At 20.1% G+C, this 21,897-nt stretch overlaps 1 protein-coding gene across 1 annotated transcript; it reads left to right on the top strand.

Moving 5' to 3' along the window:
• Positions 1-983: 983 nt before the first annotated feature.
• Positions 984-20,986, top strand: LOC122498586. Its single transcript, XM_043606386.1, has 7 exons — positions 984-1,276; positions 4,584-4,706; positions 13,055-13,117; positions 15,864-15,926; positions 16,061-16,102; positions 18,103-18,177; positions 20,765-20,986. Exons 1-7 carry the CDS (start codon positions 1,217-1,219, stop codon positions 20,867-20,869), a joined length of 531 nt encoding a protein of 176 aa, XP_043462321.1. The 5' UTR covers positions 984-1,216; the 3' UTR covers positions 20,870-20,986.
• Positions 20,987-21,897: the final 911 nt, after the last annotated feature.

Here is a 21,897-nt window from a genome sequence, read left to right as displayed (position 1 = left end):
TAAATTGAATTTCGTCGAAGAATTTTACTATTTTTTGATAAATATAATTGAAATGTTGAGAAGAATTAAAAAAAAGTTTTGAAAATAATTTAATTCAGGACAAGAATTTTATTAAAAAATTTTTTAAATAATTGATTTCTTTTGGAAAATTTTTATTAAAATAGTAGACATTGAAAATCATTGAATTCAAGGAAGATTTTTTTTTTTAAATAATTGAAATTTTGCAAAGAATTTTAATAACATTTTTGAAAATAATTGAATTTTGGAGAAGAGTTTTATTATTTATGAAGATAATTGAAGTTTTTACGAGTATTTTTAAATATTTTTGAAAATAAATCAAAATTTTGCCATGAATTTTATTAAATTTTTTGAAAATAATTTAGGTATATTCTTGTGATGAATATTGTTATTTATGAAAATAATTGAATTTTGCTTTGAATTTTATTAAAATTCCTGAAAATAATTTAATTTCAACGAAGAATTTTGCTACGTTTAAAGATATAATAATTAAAACGTTGAGGAGAATTTTTTTTTCAAATTTTTGAAAATAATTGAATTTCTGTAAAAAAAAGTCTAATATTTATTAAGATATAATTGAAACTGTAAGAAAATGTAGAAAAAGTCGTATTTTTTGAAAAAATAATCGGACAAAGTCCGAAGAGTAATTTTTAGAAATTTTTTTTTTTTTTGAAGCTGTCCTCCAAAAAAAAATGTAAATCAACTTTTTTATACATATATAGTACATCCGCAAAATTTTTGAATACACAAAAAAAAACGAGTTTGTAAATAACGAAAAAATTTGAAGTTTATTATCACTGATTTTAATCGTCCAAAAACACGCTTTTAATCATAACCTGTAACCGGGAAAGATAAATTTATCATCGAAAAGCCATTTCTATTGCTGACATTTGTCACTTGTCAAAATGTGAAGTGACGAATGTCAACGCGCGCAGTTTGAGCATGTTTACCATGCCATCATTCGCTCGTTCAATCCATCATGATTCAACCATGTCAAAAAAACATTCGTCCCTCGTGTAAGTTCATCAACAATTATTCGACGATTGGAAAATTTCATTTCACCCCAGTGTCTTATTTACGTCAACAAAATTAGCAAGTAGCCACTTCATTTATTGTATAAACGAATAAAAAACAACTTCTACAAAAAAAAAAATAAATAAATAAATAAAAAAGGAAACGAACAAAAGTCATTCTAAACATGGAAGGTTATCATTTTCACAAAAATTCTCGTTACACCAAGGATGGTTATCAAAATTCGGTATACATTTTTTCAATGAAGTATATTTATTAATAAAACAAAATTTTGTAAAATTATTATCACAAATCAATTTTATTGGTTAATTTCCCATTTTTCGATTCAGATAAAAAGGTTAGAAAGTTTGTTTACAAACTAACCAAACAATTTTTTACCAATTAATTTAATTTTTTATTTCGCTGAAATACAAAACTTTCAGAGGAATTATAATTTTTAAATTTCAATTTCAAACTCCTGGAAAATTAATTTTAAAAAAATCAACTTTAACCTCTTCGAAATTTCATTATTTTCTTTAATTTTTTTGGAAAAAAATTCAAAAAGTCATACCATCTAAAGTTTGTTATCTATTTTTTTTCTAAAATACAGGCTTTACAGTCAATAATTTAGAAAATTAGCAAAAATTCGTTTTAAGACTGAAAAAATAATAAAAAGCTAGTTAGCGAAAAATTAAATTTGACAACTAAAAAACTCATTTTAGTCAATTAAGAAAAATCACAATAATTTTGTTTCTCAATTTGTCTGATTGACAATAAAAAATATACACTTTTTTCTTATCTTGGTAATAATTTCAATTCTAAATTTTTATGAAATTCAATCATTTTCCAAATTTTTAATTAGAATTCTTCAAAGTTCGATTATATTTAAAAATACTTTTTAAAAGTAAAAAAAAATTAATTTTTCAAATATAAAATTTATTTCCATTAAATTTGACAAAATTTCTAATTAATTGACAATTAAAATAAATATTTTTAATTTTTACGAAAATTTATCTATATTGACAATAATTTTACTTACAATTTTTCAAAAGCCAAATTTATTTTCCTAATTTCCAAATAATTAACTTATTCAATAATAATTTTTGTTCAAAAAAATATATAAATAATTATTTTATTTGCCTAGAAGAATTAAAATTATAATGTAAAAGCTTCTTCAGGTTTAAGTATTTCTAAAAATTTAAATAATAACGCATTTAATTCTAAATTTTTATGAAATTCAATCATTTTCCAAATTTAAAGTTCGAATTCTTCAAAGTTCGATTATATTTAAAAATACTTTTTAAAAGTAAAAAAATTATTATCAAAAAATTATTATCGAAAATTGTAACTGAAATTTATTTTTAAGTCAATTCTTACAAAATTCTACAAGAATTCAATTTTACGAGACTTCAATTATTTGAATAAAAAAAATAAAAAAAATTTATTGAATAATTGAATGTTTTTTAAAATTGAATTTTCATAAAGAATTTCATCAACAAATTTTTTAATAATTGAATTCTTGCTATGAATGTTATTAAAATTTTTGAAAATAATTGAATTCTCATGAAAAATTTTATTTACCAAAATAATTCAATTCTTCCGAAGGATTTTACTATTTATGAAAATAATTGAATTTTCGTAACGAATTTTATAATAAAATTTTTAAGAATTTGATTGTTTATGAAAATAATTGAATTCTTGTGAAGGTTTTTATTAAAATTTTTGTAAATTATTAAATTTTTTTAAATAATTTCATGACAATTTAAAAGAATAATTTAATTGTTTCAAATAATTTAATGAGAATTGTATTAAAAAATAATTGAATTATTTCAACGAATTTTATAGTAAAATTTTTAAAGAATTGAATTGTTTCAACGAATTTTATAATAAAATTTTTAAAGAATTGAATTTTCATGACAAATTTTATTATTAGTGGCAATAATAGTATTCTTGCAAAGGTATTTATTAAAATTTTTGTGAATAATTGAATTTTTTCGAGGAGTTCATCTGAAATAGTATTAAAAATAATTGGAATCCTGAGAAGAATTTGATTATTTTTGAAAATAATTGAATTCGTGCGACAATTTATTAAATTTTTTTTATAAATAATTGAATTCCTATGAAAAATGTTGTTATTTGTTAAAATAGTTGAATTCTTGCAAAGGATTTTACTTAAATTTTTGGAAATAATTGAAATCCTGTGAAGAATTTTATTAAAATTTTTGTGAATAATTGAAGTTTTTTTTGAAGAATTTTTATAAAAATGTAAAAGAATAATTGAATTGTTTCGATTACAATTATGAAAATTGGATTAAAAATAATTGAATTCTTATGCTGAATTTTGTTATTTATGAAAACAATTGAATTCTGTCAACGAATTTTATTTAATTTTTTAAAATAATCGAATTCTGGTAAAAATAATGTTATTTGTGAAAATAATTGAATTTTGTCAAAGAAAGTTATAAAAAATTTGTAAATAATTGAATTCCTGTGAAATATTTATTATTCACGATATTAATTCAATTATTTGCGAAGAATTTTATTAAAATTTTTGAAAATAATTTAATTTCGAAGAAGAATTTTATTATTCATAAAAATAATTGAATTCTTTAAACGAATTTTATTGAATTTTTCTAAATAATTGAATTCGAGTGAAAAATTTTAGTATTTGAAAAAAATAATTGAATATTCTTAGAAGGATTTTGTTGAATTTTTTGAAAATAATTGATTTTTTTGAATTATTTTATGAATTTTGTTTAAATATTTTTTAAATAATTGAATTCTTTTGAAAAATTGAAAATATTTGAATTTCAGCAAAGAATTTTATTCTTTGTGTTTAAATAATTGAATTTTTGTCAAAAAAATTTTCCAAAACTTACTAAAAATAGTTGAATTGTTTCAAAGAATTTTATTTAAAAATTTTCAATTGTCTCTAAGAAGAATTTTATTAAAATTTTTTAGAATAATTTTTTTATTTCAATTTTTAGCAGATTTAAAGTAGTCAAAATGTAAAAAAAAAAAATTGTAACATTCTAGTGTCAATTTCCTCTCAATATGAAATTCTTCCAAATGACAAAATTCACCCACTTTCAAAAAAAAAAAACCTTACATTATTTCAAAAAGAAAAGAACGACCACATTTTCCATCAGCTAAAAGATTAATAACTAATTTAAAAACTGTCTCTGTTATTCACAAGAGGACTATAAAAAAATAATGTATTAGCCTTGAGAGCTGTAAAAGTTGAGTAGTGTAGCAAAAAGAAAAAAAAAAAAAAAAAAAAAAAAAAAACAAGATGAATTAAAATGAGCGGAAAAGAAGTAAAAGCTACAAGATTTATATCATTGTAAAGCGTTTAGATAACGAGACTTGCGGGAATACAAATTGTGTCTAATTCACACGTAAAATTGTAAAATAAAAAGAGGGAGAGTGGGGGGGGGGGAGAGAACAAAAAAGAAAATGAACAAGAACGCCATATCTTTCTTACAGACTTTGCTATTAATCTTGGCCGCCATTCTTCCCGTGCATGCTTTTAAGAGTAAATTTTCTGACTTTAGATTTACCGCTTCCTGGTCACGGACAGCAACCTTAGAACACTTCTTGGCAACGATTCGAATTGTGGACCCGTCACCTTTTTCACGTGCGCCATAGCAGTCACAATAATCGCGTGTGCACTGGCCGTATGTATTATTATTATTACAAAAGAAGAAATTGTTATAATTTCACCCCCCCCCCTCAAAAAAAAAAAAAATACTCATAATTGAAGGGCTCCATTAAAAGTAACCTTAAATAATAATACTTGCAACACTCTTACGAGGAAATTAATTTACAGCAGCACTAAACTTCTATAATATACTTTTCATTTCATTTACACTATAATAAACACGGAAAGGAATATATATATATATTTATTCATATTCATAAGAAAACTCATTAAATTATTCACTTGAAATAAAAAAAGACAAACTCAAAATAAAACAGACAAAAATTATAACAGGGGAATAGACCTTGAACTCACGAAACTATATTGATAATTTTTGACACTTTTCTCACTTCATAAAACTATTTAGCTACTATTTTAATAAATAAGTTACAATTAATTAAAAAAAAATTAATTAATTAATTAATTTTAATTACAATTATTTCTTTAAAAAAAGCCACTATTTCTTAAACCGAGATTTTAAATATAAATTTATTCATTCTCTAAATTTGAATTAGTAAAAATCTTTACTAATTTGAATTAGTGACTGACTTTTTGCTTCTGAATTAGTAAATTCAATTTATTTTACTAATAAATAGTGGTTTCTACTAATTTTTTTAGTAAAATTGACTAATTCAAATGCAAAAAGTCAGTCACTAATTCTAATTAGTAAATAGTTTTACTAATTCAAATTTAGAGAGTAGTGAAGAAATTAATTCTAAGACTCAAAAAATTGAAGATGATAAAAATATCGAAAAGCAAAGTAAATTAAAAATTGAAATCCGTTTGTATTAATTGCCAAATTGTCTAAATTTGGTTGTAAATAATTATAGAATTAGGAATATTGACGAAAATCTTGAGATTCAATATGGAGATGGAATTCTCCACCTGCGAACGCCAAGGTCACCGCTAGGTGGCAGTTTACTTCTTGGAATTTCTCCTGCCCTCTGGTGGCGACCTTGGCGGTCTCAAGTGGAGCGCGAAACGCAGTATTTCATTTATTATTATTATGCAAACTACAAAAATTTCTTATTTTCAAATATCAACTTTAATTTTTAATAATGATAATAATAACAAGCCTCGGATCGACTTTAAAAAACAAAAAAAGTCACTTTTTTCGATTTAAATTACAAAAAAAAAGTCAAATTTTTATCTTGTAACTGTAATTATTGTCCATGTTATTTTAAAGTTATTAAGGTATAATATTTTTAAAAAATTAAAATAAAGAAAGACTTAAAATTAATTTTTTTTAAATATTTTTATATAATTTTTTAAAGATGTCTTTCAATTATACACTGTAAAAAATTTAGGGAGTTAACGGACTCGGGAGTTGAGAGTTAAATTTTTCGAGTTAAAAATCAACTCCAAAAGAGAGTTAATTTCTAACTCCCTTCATTCAACACCCGCGCGAGTTATTTTTTCCATGGGGAGTTAGCATTTGGGTGTTAAATTTTAACTCTCTTTATTTAACTCCCCTGGCATTAACTCTCCAATGGGTGCGACTTTTATAGACTCCCCTGGGGAGTTAAAATTTAACTTCCTTTTTTTACAGTGTATATATACAATTACAAAACTTTCAAACAATTGAATTTTGGTAAAATCTTTTTTAAAAAAAAGGAATATGATAAAATATTCTTCAAAAAATTGAATTTTGGTAAAATCGTTTAAAACTAATTGAATTTTGTTAAAATCGTTTAAAAATAATTGAATTTTGGTGAAATAGTTTAAAACTAATTGAATTTTGGTAAAATCGTTTAAAAATAATTGAAATTTGATAAAATCTTTTTAAAACAATTGAATTATGGTAAAATCTTTTAAAAATAATTGAATTTTGATAAAATCTTCTTAAAACAATTAAATTTTGGTAAAATATTTTTAAAATAATTGAAATTTTATAAAATATTCTTCAAAAAATTGAATTTTGGTAAAATCGTTTAAAACTAATTGAATTTTGTTAAAATCGTTTAAAAATAATTGAATTTTGATAAAATCTTTTTAAAACAATTGAATTATGGTAAAATCTTTTAAAAATAATTGAATTTTGATAAAATCTTCTTAAAACAATTAAATTTTGGTAAAATATTTTTAAAATAATTGAAATTTTATAAAATATTCTTCAAAAAATTGAATTTTGGTAAAATCGTTTAAAACTAATTGAATTTTGTTAAAATCGTTTAAAAATAATTGAATTTTAGTAAAAACGTTTAAAACTAATTGAATTTTGGTAACGCATCGTTTAAAAATAATTGAATTTTGGTAAAATATTTTTAAAATAATTAAAATTTGATAAAATCTTCTTCAAAAAATTGAATTTTGGTAAAATCATTTAAAAATAATTGAAATTTTATAAAATATTCTTCAAAAAATTGAATTTTGGTAAAATCGTTTAAAACTAATTGAATTTTGGTAAAATAGTTTAAAACTAATTGAATTTTGGTAAAACCGTTTAAAAATAATTGAATTTTGGTAAAATCGTTTAAAAATAATTGAAATTTGACAAAATCTTTTAAAAATAATAATAATTTTTGAAAAATATAAAATAATCAAATTTTTCAAGAAATTTAGATATATAATCTAATCTTATTTTAGAAATCTTTAAAATCTAAAGAAGTAAATTTAAAAAAAAATATAATTCACTTTATAATAAGTAGATAAGTAAATCTTAAAAAATTATGATAAAACAATTCTGAGAATTAGTTTTTTAAAAATATTCTGATGTAATTTTTCGAAAATAATTGAATTTCTTAAAAGAATTTTTGTACAATTTCAAAAAAAAAAGTAATTTTTTGAAGAATTTTAATTAAAAATTTCCACAATTATTATTTTTTCCGAAATGTTAAAAATAATTCTGAAAAATTTTAATGTTTGTATTATTTTTTGTACCTATGTATTTGAATTTTGGGAATTATAATTTTGAAAATATTGAAAATAATTGAATTTTAAAAATTTATAATAAAAAAAATTCTAAGAATTACTTTTCTAAAAAAAAATTTAATATTATTTTTTAGAAGCTAGTTTTTATTAATTTTCATTTTCATAAATTTACACTTGAAGATTTTTCATAAATTTTTTTTTGAAAATTCAATTATTTTTACTAAATTTGCAATTAAATTTCTTCAAAAGTTAATTTTCAAAAATTGTTATAATAATACTTGCAAAAAAATCAATTATTTTCAATTAAATTTTACAAAATTTCAATTATTCAAAATCTTTTTAATTGTATATTTCGAAAATTTAATTAGAAAAATTATTAAAAAATAATTTTTGAAAGATTTGTCTACAGTTTTTTTCACACTAAAAAATTGAAGAAAGTCGAAAAAGTCATAATATCCGAGGCCTGTAATAATAATAATTTTAATAATAATAACTTTTAATAATTTCAGAATAAAAATTTTAAAAATTTACTTATTAACTACGTAATTAATTATTCCTGACCAAAAATGACTATAGAAATAATTTTATAGAATACTAAATTATTATTTTTACTGTGTTTTTTATTATTTGTTTTTATAACCTTTTTTATTATTACACAAATTAATATTTAACGGTAATCAACAAAAGCATAGGAACATTTTAATTAATTAACATTTATATTTATTATTAATATTATTATTATTATTTTTTTATTTTTTTTATATCGAATATAGCGATAATTTAATTAATTTAATTAACAATTTAACATTGTAATAATAACATAAAATTATAATATTATTCTACCGTAATGAAATACTCAAACAAACAAAAAATTCTTTTGAATAACTGTGTTTATATACACATAAGGTCTAAACAAATATTTTTCATTAAAACCACTAAACTGCGCTTGGTTAATTACAGCAGGCAATTTTATGAAGGTAACAGTAGCGAATGACGTAGAATTTCACATAAAACTAAAGCGCAACACTATATATAGCCGCAAAATTATTGCATTTATTAAATTAATTTCTTTTACCTTGCAAAATATGCCAGTAAAAATGCATATATTTAAATAATAAGGAGACCAAAGAATGAACACATGTTCTAATTTAGAAACACAAGTGAAAAAAATATATTTCACCATAAATGTATATATAATACACAACATTTAACTTTATTTTTATTATTTTTATATATTTTTTTTATTTTCTCAAACGTTTCTATCTGTAACTTCTTTCATAACTTTCTTCTAAATTTCTAAATAACAGTTCAACAATAAAGAAAAGTTTTATTCTAAAAATAACAAATTCTTATAAGTAAATAATTAGAAATTCAATGAAAAAAAAACTTTGGGGAAATAATAAAAAGTTAATGTTAAAAGAAAAAATAATAGTAAAAAAGAGTGAAAGTAAATTTAACATAATTTTGTTTTTTCCTAACTTTTCTCTGATTTGCAGACAAAATCTTCCCTGAACCTAAAAAATATTCTAATTATTTATTTCTAAAAATTCACGCAAACAAATTTTTAAATAATATTGAATTCTTTCGATGAATTTTAATAACATTTTTAAGAATAATATTACATTTTTCGAGGAATTCGATTAAAATTTTATTACGAATAATTTAAAATCTTCAATGAGTTTTATTATTTGTGAATATAATTAAATACTTGGTAAGAATTTCATAAAAAAAATTTTGCAAAATCTATTTTAAATAATTGAATTCCAGTGAAATCTTTATTATTTATGAAAATAATTGAAAGTTTGCTTAGAATTTTATCAATAATTTTTTTTTTAAATAATTAAATTCTTTTTGAAAATTTTTTGTCGTCTTTGAGACTCAAAAAAAGTTGCTTTAGTCGCATAAATTTACAACAAAAGTCAAGAAAAGTCGCATAAAATTTCCAAAAAAGGATAAAATTCTTCTCCGAAATGCAATTATTTAACAAAAATTTTAATAAAATTCTTGTCAAAATTTCAATTATCTTTATAAATAATAAAATTCATCCTAGAAATTTAATTATTTTCAAAAGTAATATAATATTCTTCGCTGAAATTCAATTATCTTCAAAAGTAATAAAATTCTTCGCAAAAATTCAATTATTTTCACAAATTTAAAATAAAATTCTTCTTATGAATTCAATTACTTTCAAATAATAATAAAAATATTTGTAATAATTAAATTATTTTCAAAACGTTTAAAAAAATTTTACTCAGAAATTCAAATATTTGCAAAGAATTTTAATAAAATTCTTGTCAAATTTTAAATATCTTTATTATAAATAATAAAATTCATCCTAGAAATTCAATTATTTTCAAAAGTAATCAAATTCTTCGCAGAAATTCAATTATTTTCAAAATTTTTTTTAAATTCCTCGTTAAAATTTTTATTATCTTCATAAATAATAAAATTTATCCTGGAAAATTAATTATTTTCAAAAGTTCTGATACAATTCTTTGCAAAATTCAATTATCTTCAAAAGTAAGAAAATTCTTCACAGAAATTCAATTATTTTCAAAAATTTTTTTTTTCAAATTCCCTTCAAAATTTCAATTATCTTTGTAAATATTAACATTCTTCTGCAAAATTCAATTACTTACTAATGTTTTATAAATTTCTTCCCAATATATCAATTATTTGCATAAAAAATAATTTAAAAAAATTTTTTTTCCTAAGGTCTTTTAATATAAATTAATAATTTTATCACTCGGTCATCTTTAATTATTATAAAAAAGAAATAATTGATGTTTTCGAAAAATTTGAAAGAAATTTGTAAATAAATGTAACAGAACATTTTTCTTACTCAAACTTTTTCCTTTAAATTTAAAAAAAATTGTTAAATTTCATTCGCATTTTACTAAAAAAAAAAATCTCGAACAAGTCGATTAGTCGCATATTTTCACAAAAAAGTCGACAAAAGTCCCATTTCCTTAGAAAAGTCAAAAAAAAGTCGGAAAAAGTCGCACAATCCGAGCCCTGAAAATAATTAAATTTTTGGGAGGAATTTTTTTACTTTTGAAAATTATTGAATAATTGATTATTTCTTAGAATTGAATTCTCATAAAGAATTTTATCAACAAGTTTTTAAATAATTGAATAATTGAATATTTCTTAAAATTAAATTTTTCTAAAGAATTTTATCAACAAATATTTAAAAATAATTGAATTCTTTTAACGAATTTAAAAAAAAAAATTTTAAGAATAATTACATTTTTCGAGAAATTTGATTAAAATTATATTAGGAATAAAATAGAAATTGTGCGATTACTGTTTTTTATTATTTTATGAAAATAATTGAATCCCTGTTAAAAAATTTTATCATTTATAAAAATAATTGAATCCATGTAAAAATTTTATAAGTTTTAAAAATAATTACATGTTGGCGTAGATTTATATAAAATTTTTTTTAAAATAGTAGCATTGAATTGAAAAAAATCTTTGAAAATAATTGAAATTTTGCCAAGAATTTTTTATTAAGATTTTTGAAAGTAATTTAATTTCGGGGATGAATTTTATTATTTATAAAAATAATTGAAATTTTGACAAGAATTTTATTAAAATTTTCGAACAAAATTGAATTTCTGCGAATAATTTTATTTGTACTTTTGAAAATAATTGAATTTCTGCAATAATTTGTAACTTTTTCAAAATTTAATTTTTTTACTGTTTTTACGTAAAATTCTTCTATAAAAAGAATTCAGTTAAGAATTAACTTTATTATTAAGAGTTATTAAGAGTTCATTATTTTTAATAATTAATTATTATATTCTTTTGAATTCTAAAAATTTTCCATCTTTCCTGTACTTTTACTTTATTTTTACTATATTTTAACTAAATTTTCATTTTTCATTCATTTATAGAAAATCAAATTAAATTTCAGTTTGGGAATACTTTATAGTAAAGGAAAAAATTTGTTTGACTCTTTTTACAGTTGTGCTTTTTTGTTTATTTATCCAGCATATTATTTAACTATAATAATTAAATTATTTAAATTATTTTATTTATTAATTTATATTTTATTTTTTTATTATTTTTTATTATTTTTTATTATTTTATTTCTTTATTTTTCAAACTTTGGGAAGTCAAGTAATGGCCATAGATTGGCGCCAAAATTCATTTTGGAATTCTTTGGGAAAAAGTCTGTTACAAGAGAAAATATTGGTAGAAAAAAATGATTGTAAAAAAGGTAGATTAAAAAAACCGATAATATACAAATACTCTTTTATATTATAATGTTTGAGAGCTGTTTAATTTGTCGTCATTTCTAGTAGAAAAGTAATTCATAAGTTATATATTTTTTTGAGGATATGCTCTCGACGTAGGAATATATATGTGCGCATAGATGAAGTAACGTTTTATAGCCGGCAAAAAGTAATATCTCAGTGCTGATACGTTAGCCGCGAGCAAGGTATACACGCATTTTTAAGTGCAGGCATACACAAAGCATGCAGATGGTTTAATATCGCTTTTTATACCAGCCAACATATATATATACAAAAGTATGTTAGTATATAGTTTGCAAGAAAATGTATCAACCTTTTTCACATTCTCGTTAATAAAAGAGAGAGAAAGAGAAAAAAATGAAGAACACTAACTACTTTTATATACCCCTTCGATCCTCAGAAATCGAAATTCAATTTGATACATTTTCTGCAAATAAAATTGTACTTCAAATATGCACTTTTTTATGACAACATAAAATCACTTTTCATAACGGATGCCATTTATTCTTTTCTTCTCATTTTTATTTTTTATTTCCTTGAAATTTTCATTGTTATAAAAAAAAAGGATTTTTACATTTTTCTAATAATCTTCTTTAAAGAGTTTTACACGACAAGAATTATATTTTTATTTTCTCATAATTCTTTTCATTTAAAAAAATTTTAAATATTCTCCTTTTAATAATAATGACATTAAATTTTTATCTTGCTTCGAAAATCACAATTTTTCTTTTCTCTTCTTTATCAATAATTTTTATAGTACCTAAAGAATTCACTGTTAATTTCTTCACTGTTAATTAATATACACGTTATTTAAAAAGGAAAAGAATTAAATTATCAATTTCAACGAATTAAACATTATAATAATTAGATTGAAAAAGTATTTTTTTAAATTAGAAAAAAATTTTTACAACTTCTTTTCAATATCGTGTAGAAAAATAAAACTTTTTTTCTAATACATCATAAGAGCAAAGTGAAGTTGTTCTTTAAATTTAATTTACTGTTTGATGAACTTTATTGATTGCAAAAACACACAAGACTTATTTTTTACAATTTACTTCGTAAACTATACTTGCTGATTGAATTCATTTTTAATCAAAAACTTGTAGACATACTCTTCAAATGATTGATCGAAAATAATCGTAAAATATATTATACCTTCGATTTCTTATTGTAATGAATTTATTTTTTTCAGATTTTGAGAATTTCCGAAATTAATAAAACACACGCTGAAAGTCTAGAGAAAGATTCTGATGAGGTAAATTAATTATATTCTCTTTCTTTTCGATTTTAATCAATAGATTCAATTAAATAATAATTAATTAAAAAAAAATTATTTCAACTCAAAATAAACGATTAAAACGACTTGTCTATCAACAAAATAAATAATATTTTATACTTCTTGGCATATGTATTTCGTTAAATATCCAATAATTAATTTTTTAATTCGAGATTTTAAATATCCGTTTATTATTAGGTAATTAATTGAACAAACTTTTCTAAATTTAATTATAAATAATTACAGGCTTCACACTTAAAAATTAATTTTAAAAAAGTATCAATCAAAAATATTTATTCTTATTCTAATCCTGCTGAGAAATTTTTGAAAAATTCAATTATTTTCTCAATTTTTATCCTAAAAAATACAATTGTATTTAAAAGTAATTTTTCAAAGTAAACAAATAAAATTATTTAACAAAATTTAATTTCCATTCTTCACAAGAATTAAGAAAATAAATTAATAATTTTTCAAAGTAAAAATTTTAATGTTATTACAGTTTTACAACAATTAAAATTTTCAACAATTTCAATTTAATAATTTTTTAAAATTTAGTTATTTCTAAAAAAAAATCGTACTATAACTATAATAACGCTTTTAATATTTAATTATTATCTAAAATTTCAACTGAAATTGGTTTTTTTAAATTAATTCTCATTAGAAATTTCAACTAAAATTCAATTATTTAAATACAAAAATAAATAATATATTTAATAATTGAATGTTTCTGAAAATTTAATTCTTATAAAGAATTTATTAATTTTTTAAAAACAAAATTGAATTTCTAAGAAGAATTTTATTATTTATAAAAATAATTGAATTTATGCGAAGAATTTTATTTAATTCATTTAAAATAATTGAATTCTAGTGAAAATTTTTATTATTTACAAAAATAATTGAATTCTTGTCAAGAATTTTATTAAAATTTTTAAAAGTAGGTAATTGAATTCTTGAGAAGAGTTTTATTATTTGTGCGAAAATAATTGAATTTTTACAAACGAAATTTATTAAATTTTTAAAAATAATCAATATAACTGTTAAAATTTGTATCATATTTGTAAAAATAATTAAAATCTTGAGGACAAATTTGTTAAATTTTTTGAAAATAATTGAAATTTTTAAAATTATTTTATGTAAATTTAAAAAAATAAATTCAATAAATTCGAATAATTTAATTAAAATTGAGCTGCCGGATCAAAGAAGGGCACATAACCCATTTGAATTACATTGGTTATGTGCCCTTCTTTGATCCGGCAGCTCAATTGTATAAAAGTAATTGAATTCTTGCGATAAATTTCATTATTTGTGAAAATAATTGAATTTTACAAAGAATTTTATTAAAAATCCAAAAAATAATTGAATTACTGCTAAGAACTTTATTATTATTATTAACATAATATTGAATTCTACGAAGAATTTTAAGAAATTTTTTAAAAATAATTAAATCTTGTTGAGCATTACACTAAAATTATTAAAAATAATTAAATTCTTTTGAAGAATTTTGTGGAAATTTTTATAAATAATTGAAATTTGCGGAGAACTTTATTAAAATTTTGGAAAATAATTGAATTTCGGAAAAGAGTTTTATTATTTAGCGAGATAATTGAATTTCTCAAAAAAATTTTATCATTTATGAAAATAATTGAATTCTTGCAAAGAATTTTATTATTTAAAAAAAAAAATTGAATTTTCGCAACGAATTTTATTGAATGTTTTTAAATAATTTAATTCCAGTTAAAATTTTTATTATTTGTAAAAATAATTGAATTCTTAAGATGAAATTTGTTAAATTTTTCAGGAAGAATTGAATTTTTTTAAATTTTATGAAAATTTAAAAGAATAAATTCAATTATTTTGAATAATTTAATTAAAATTGTATTTTTATACAATTGAATTAAATTGAAATGAATTGAATTCTTGAGATGAATTTTATTATTTATGAAAATAATTGAATTACTGCAAATAATTTTACTATTATTAAGATAATTGAATTCCACGAAGAATATAATGAAATTTTTTGAACTAAAATTATTAAAAATAATTAAATTGTTTCGAAGAATTTTATGGAAATTTTTATAAATAATTGAAATTTTCCAAGAACTTTATTAAAATTTCGGAAAATAATTGAACGGCGGAGAAGAGTTTTGTTATTTTTAATGATAATTGAATTTCTGAGAAGAATTTTTTTATTTATGAAAATAATTGAATTCTTGCGAAGAATTTAATTTAATAATTTCTTTTCAAATAATTGAATTCTCCTGAAAAATTTTATTCTTTGGCAAAATAATTGAATTCTTGTGAAGAATTTTATTAAATTTTTTAAAAGTAGATAATTGAAGTGTTGAGAAGCATTTTATTATTTTTGCGAAAATAATTGTATTCTTGCCTGAAATTTTATTTAAATTTCGATAAATAATTGAATTTTCCTGAAAAATGTTATTGCTTGTGAAAATAATTAAATTATTCTTGCAGTAGAATTTTATAAAAAAAAATTTTAATTGATTTTTTTCTCAAAATTTTATGAAATATTTTAAATGATTCAATTCCTGTGAAAATGTTATTTTGTTTATTTATTTAATTAAATGTGTTAACGTAATGTTCAAACTAAAATTTCCCTTCATTACTAATATTTTTGAAAAATAATAACAAATAAATCATAAGTACATATAAATAAATAATAAATGAATAAAATCGGATATTTATATAAAAAAAAAATGATTTTTAGAAAATGCCAAGAAAGCAGAGCTTATTGAAAATAAAGCCAGTGTACGAGTGTGTATACAAACACGTAAGTTTAAGTATTTTAAAAATTAGTGATTGATGCCCTAAAGGCGTTGATTCTTTTGTGAATTTTTTTTATTTTCCTTTTTTCTTGTAAGTCACTCGTCGGAAAGCTGATATTATACTCGATTGACTTTACAGCTACGACACAGGGATCTCTTCCAAGAAAACACCAAAAAAACAGTAAGCTTTCAATTTTTCTTTTATTTATCTCGTACACGATACTTTTTTTTCTATCGATTTTTCAATACTCTCGGAAATTTCTTTTCTTGTCTCACCCAGAAAAATAATTTTACTTCAATATAATAATTAATATAAATTATTAATAAATAATTTAATATTTATTAGTAATTAATATGAGAAAATTACTATGTTGTTTTAATCACAAAAAAATAATAATAGTAAATATTTTTTAGTTAATTAAAATATATTTAGTTGAGAAAAACATATGTGACGCTCCACAAGAAAAGGGACCTTATGACAAGAGTAAATAAGGTCCCTTTTCTCGTGGAGCGTCACATATTTTTCAATTTTTTTAATTTAGAATACATTATATTTATATTGATGAGTAAAAAATATTTCCTATTATTTTTTTTCCGATAAAAACACATCTCTTTGATGAGATAAAAAATATAGTACAATTAAAAATAAATTTTCCAAGCATTAATCAACATTACAAAAAAAAAACAATTACCATTTTTGTATAAAAATTAATTATTTCGACAAGAAAAGAATTCCCCTAATTATTCTCTAATGCTTCATTTTTTATTAATTAATAATAATTAACCTCTATCTTTTATTTCAATAGAAAATTTTACTTTTATTCTATTACTTTTTATTCCATTCTTACCGAACAAACAAGAATTTTTTTTCTACTAAAATATTTAATTCGGTTATTGTATGCAAAATAAGAAGAAAAAAAAAATATTTAAAAATATTTTCATATTTTATAATAATACATTGAATGAAAAACAAACTAATTTGAATTTCAAACTAAAGCGCAGTGAAAATATAATAAAAAAATTATTTATTTAAAATACATATTATAAATTCTTTTGAATAAATAAATAAATAAATAAATAAATACATAATTATTTTTCATTAAATTATAATTTAAATTATCTCTCTTATCTAGAGCAAAAATTAAAATTTCCTTCAATAGATTCTAGAAAAAGAAGTATAATGAATTTAAAATTCCATGTTTAAAAAATTAATTACGAGTTGTCAATATATATTTTAAATATATTCAATAAATTTGAATTTATCCAAAAATGGATAAAAATTACTTTACCTAATATAGAAGGATTAAAAAATAATTATGGACTTTAATTGAAAACAATAAATGTCACAATTAATGTGGTTAATAATATGATATAAAGTAAATATTTGTAATTCATCATAATAAAGCGGAAAATAAACTTTATATTAAAACATAACAACTTATTATCACAACATTGTTTCTATTTTTATTATTTGCTTTTCTATTTTAGTAGTAATTTTTTATTTAAAAAAAAAAAAAAACAGAAAAAAATTCACTCTTTCTTTCATTTATTTATTTACCAATTAACACCTTTACACGATGTTAATTGGGACATTAATTATTTTTAATTAAAGCACATAAATTCTTTTTCATTCCAAAAGGAATAAAAAAAAAATACGTATAATTATCAGTTAAATTCGTTTTTATATTATATACTTCAAAATAACTTAAGTTTTAGTTAATTACTATGAACGACATTCAAGTTTTTTATTTTAGTTCTTTTGTCAGTTATTGTACCCTTTATGATTCTTTTATTATTATGATAATTTATTATTTCAATTATTGGGTATTATTATTATTATTTTTATTATTATTATTATTATTATTACAATTTTATTATTACTTTTATTTTATTTTCTATTTATTTTAATAAATTTATTTTATTTTATTAAAATTATTACTATTATTTATTATTATTATTATTATTATTATTTATTTATTTATTATTAAGTAGAATTTATTTATTACCACCTGTTATTATTTGTCATTATTTAAATTTTTTTATAAGTTATTTATAAATTATTTATTTCAGTTTTACCTTTAATTTTACTCTATATAGTAATGATTACTTTCAGTTAATTTAAATCTATAACTGACTAATTAATATATGTTACTAATCAAATTTCAAAATTATTTCCAATAGCTAACAATGGAACGACTGAAAATAGAAAATATTTGCAGAGATATGACAACGATTTTTCGACTTTTAGAACCGGATGTAAGCAATTTAATCAATATTTTTAAATTAAATTTAAAGTTTAATGAAAATTTTTACGTTTTAAAATAACGAATTATAAAATTAAAATTTTATTTTATTTCACTACAATATGCTTTCTATTTGCTACAGAACAATTTTTATTCTTCTTATTAAAGTGCAAGTAGTGAAAGACAATTTCAGTCAGACATATTTTTCCCCATTATAATAAAAAAGCAGATTATCGAATTTTATTTTTAAATTCAGACAAAGTGATAAAAATTTTTAGTTTTCATTTTAGTGATGAAGATTTATTTTTTGGTATAAAATAGTTTTAGTCAGACATAATTTTTTAATGTGCAAAAAAAAAGATTTTTAAATTTGAAATTGAAAGTATGAAAAAAGATTAAAAACTATTTAATTTTCAATATAAAAGTGATTTTTCTGTTAAAAAATTTTTTTTTTTTCTTTTCAAAATTTTAAGTTTGCTGTCAGTAGTAAAAACCAGTTTCGGTCAGACTTATTTTTCTAATATAATAAAAGGCGGTTATTTGTAATTTGAATTAAAAATAGACAAAACAAATTTTATAATTTTCATTTGTGTGATAAAATTTATTTTCTTGTACGAAAAAAATTTGTAGTTTTTGAAAATTTCAGTTTTCTGTCAATAGTAAAGATGAGTTTCAGTCAGACATATTTTTTTTAATATAAAAAGACAAATTTTAAAATTTGAATTAAAAACAGACAAAATAATTAAAAAATTATGTATAATTTTCATTTTAATGATTAAAGTGTTTTTTCTTTTTAAAATTTTCTATCAAAGTTTGCTGTCAGTAGTAAAAAGTAATTTTAGTCAGACTTCTTTTTCTAATATAATAAAAGTTTTTTTTTTAAAACTCGAATTAAAAGCAGACAAAAAGTATAAAAAATTTTTAATTTTCATTTTAGTGATAAAATTTATTTTTCTTTTCAAAATATTTTTTTCATTTTAAAATTTTAAGTTTGCTGTCAGTAGTAAAAACCAGTTTCGGTCAGACTTATTTTTTTAATTTAATATAAGGCGGGTTTTGAAAATTGAATTGAAAATAGACAAAAAGTGTCAAAAAAAATTATAATTTTCATTTTAGTGATAAATTTTATGTTTTTCTAACAAAAAATTGTTGTAATTTTTCAAAATTTCAGTTTTTGATTGTCAGAAGTAAAAATTAGTTTTAGTCAGACATATTTTTTTAATACAAAAAGGTCAAATTTTGAAATTTGAATTAAATGCAGAGAAAATAATTAAAAATTTTGTAATTTTCATTTTAATTTAAAAAAATTTGTTTTCTTTTAAAAATTTTAAGTTTGCTTTCAGTAGTAAAGACCAGTTTCAGTCAGTCTTGTTTTACTAATATAATAAAAGAAAGTTTTTGAAGTTTGAATTATTATAAATTATTATTTGTTTATATTATTTATTATTATATTATTATATTATTATTTATAAATAATTTCAATGATAAAATTAATTTTTTTCTAGAAAAAATTGTTGTAATTTCTAAAAATTTCAGTAGTAAAAGTTCGTTTTAGTCAGAAATTTTTTGTTTTAATTATAAAAAGGACAGATATTGAAATTTTAATTGAAAACAAACGAAATAATTAAAAATTTTATAATTTTCATTTCAATTATTAAAATGTTTTTTTTGTTTTTAATTTCCTGTCAAAAGTTTGCTGTCAGTAGTAAAAAGTTGTTTTAGTCAGACTTGTTTTTCTATTCCAATAAAAAGTATTATTTTGAAATTAGAATTAAAAGCAAACAATGAGTATAAAAATTTTTCTATTTTCATTTTAGTAATAAAATTTATTTTTCTTTCCAAAAAATTGTTGTAATTTTCGAAAATTTCAGTAGTTGATTGTCAGTAGAAAAGTTCGTTTTAGTCAGACATTTTTTTTAATATAAAAAGGACAAATTTTGAAATGAGAATTACAAGAAAAAAAAATTTGCTAATTTAAATTTAGAGAACAAAACGTGTAAAAAAGTTTTATAATTTTTCCTTTCAGTGATAAAAGTTAATGTTTAGAAAAAAAAATTGTCTTCTTGAAATTCCCAATTTATACTGTCAGTAGTATAAGAATTTTTCAGTCAGACATATTTTCTAATAATAATAAAAAGCAGATCGAAATTTTTAAAATGACATTTTCAGGTTGTTTTTTCCCTCCAATTTTTTTTTCCTCGGACAGTTCTCTCGTCTGACCTTTCTCGAAAAACATGAAATTTATCGCAAACGTGACGTTTAAAATTTATGAAATGTATTAAGTATAAATGAGAAATTTTGATGCTTGAACTTGATAGTCGCTAATAATTGCGCCTTCATTAATATTGATCACATAAATTAAAAAAAAAATTATTGATCCCACAGTCTGGACAACAATTCATTAAAGTTTCTCTAATCGTTCGTATCATTATTTTATCAAAGCAACTTCGGTTAGACGGTGATAATTACTCTTTAATGCTCATTATTTAAGAAAAATAAAAGTCCAAACTTTTTTCTCCTCACATAAAATCATAATAAACTTAGAAACATTAATTTTAATAAGAAAAATAAAAAATTCCATAATATTTTATTTATCTTAGGATAAAACTCAGTGGAGGAGGTCAAGGTCACGCAAGGAGTTCAGCAGAGCAATAAGTCCTGAAGTTAAATTGAGGGACGAACCCAACGTAACAGAAAACAGCTAATTTTTTTTACTTTAAACTTTCTTTTTTTTTGTCTTACAAAATTATCCAGAGAAGAGACGAAAAAAAAATGTTTTCCAACTTTCTGTCCCAAGTACACAAATTATAAACGACACCATTCGCTTTTATAAAAAAGAAAATAAATTATGTCAATTTTGTCAGAACATTTTTAGAAAATAAAAGTATAATTAATTGAAAATTAAAATCAAAAGTTTAATAATATAATAAAAGAAGAAATTTAATTACATTTGCAAAAAGTTAATTGATTTTGTAGGAAATAAAATAATTAATTTATTTTCGTCAAAAAGATATTATAATAATTAATAAGAAATCCTTTGAACTCTTAATACATAGGAAAATAAATTTAGGTCAACTTTTGGATCCGAAAAAGTAAGAGCAATTTTTAATGTATTTTTTTAAAGCTGAATGCAAATTTTTCATTAAATTTTCTCTAACATGACAAATTTCAAAATGGCGGATCCAAAATGGCGGAAAAAAAATAAAAAATCAACACCATTTGCTTGAAACATGTATAAACCTTGTATAAACCTGTAATAAATAAGAAAAAAAATCATGCTATCTTTTGAACAATTTTTTTTGTTTCTTATTAATATTATGCATGAATGAAAAGGGGGAAAATATGATGACAAGCTGTTTTTTTCATAGAGCGAGACCAAAAATTGCATCAATAAATTAATGTATGCTATAATCGAAAAAAGGGACCTGTGTCGAGTTTAATAAAAAATTCATTATACAATTTGTCTCTCTTAACTTATATGAGAGAGAGTATAAGAATATAAAATTGACAAGGGTTCCGTCTTCATGTCTCCCCATCCCTACCCACATTCTACTGTAAATATTAAAATTTATTATACCCTTTGATATGTAAATATTATTATACATTCATATTGTAACTTTCTAAATATTCCACATCGTAAAATTCAACAGCTACTTCTGAATTATTACTGTAATAATGCAAAAAAAAAATCATAACCAACTTCTTACAAAAAAGAAGAAGAACAGGGTTGCCA

Source organism: Leptopilina heterotoma, unplaced genomic scaffold (genome assembly GCF_015476425.1).
Source record: "Leptopilina heterotoma isolate Lh14 unplaced genomic scaffold, ASM1547642v1 Lhet_152, whole genome shotgun sequence".
Classification (NCBI taxonomy): Eukaryota; Metazoa; Arthropoda; class Insecta; order Hymenoptera; family Figitidae; genus Leptopilina; species Leptopilina heterotoma.
The sequence above is the reverse complement of the archived record's forward strand: the minus strand, read 5'-3'. Positions and strand labels throughout refer to the sequence as shown.

What these genes read in the sequence shown, in the direction of transcription:
- LOC122498586 (XM_043606386.1), top strand. Translation starts at nt 1,217, where the DNA reads ATGGAAGGTTATCATTTTCACAAAAATTCTCGTTACACCAAGGATGGT. An exon ending in AGGATGGTTATCAAAATTCG is followed by an intron (nt 1,277 to 4,583) that starts GTATACATTTTT and finishes TTCTGACTTTAG; the next exon opens with ATTTACCGCTTCCTGGTCAC. An exon ending in AAGAAAACACCAAAAAAACA is followed by an intron (nt 16,103 to 18,102) that starts GTAAGCTTTCAA and finishes TATTTCCAATAG; the next exon opens with CTAACAATGGAACGACTGAA.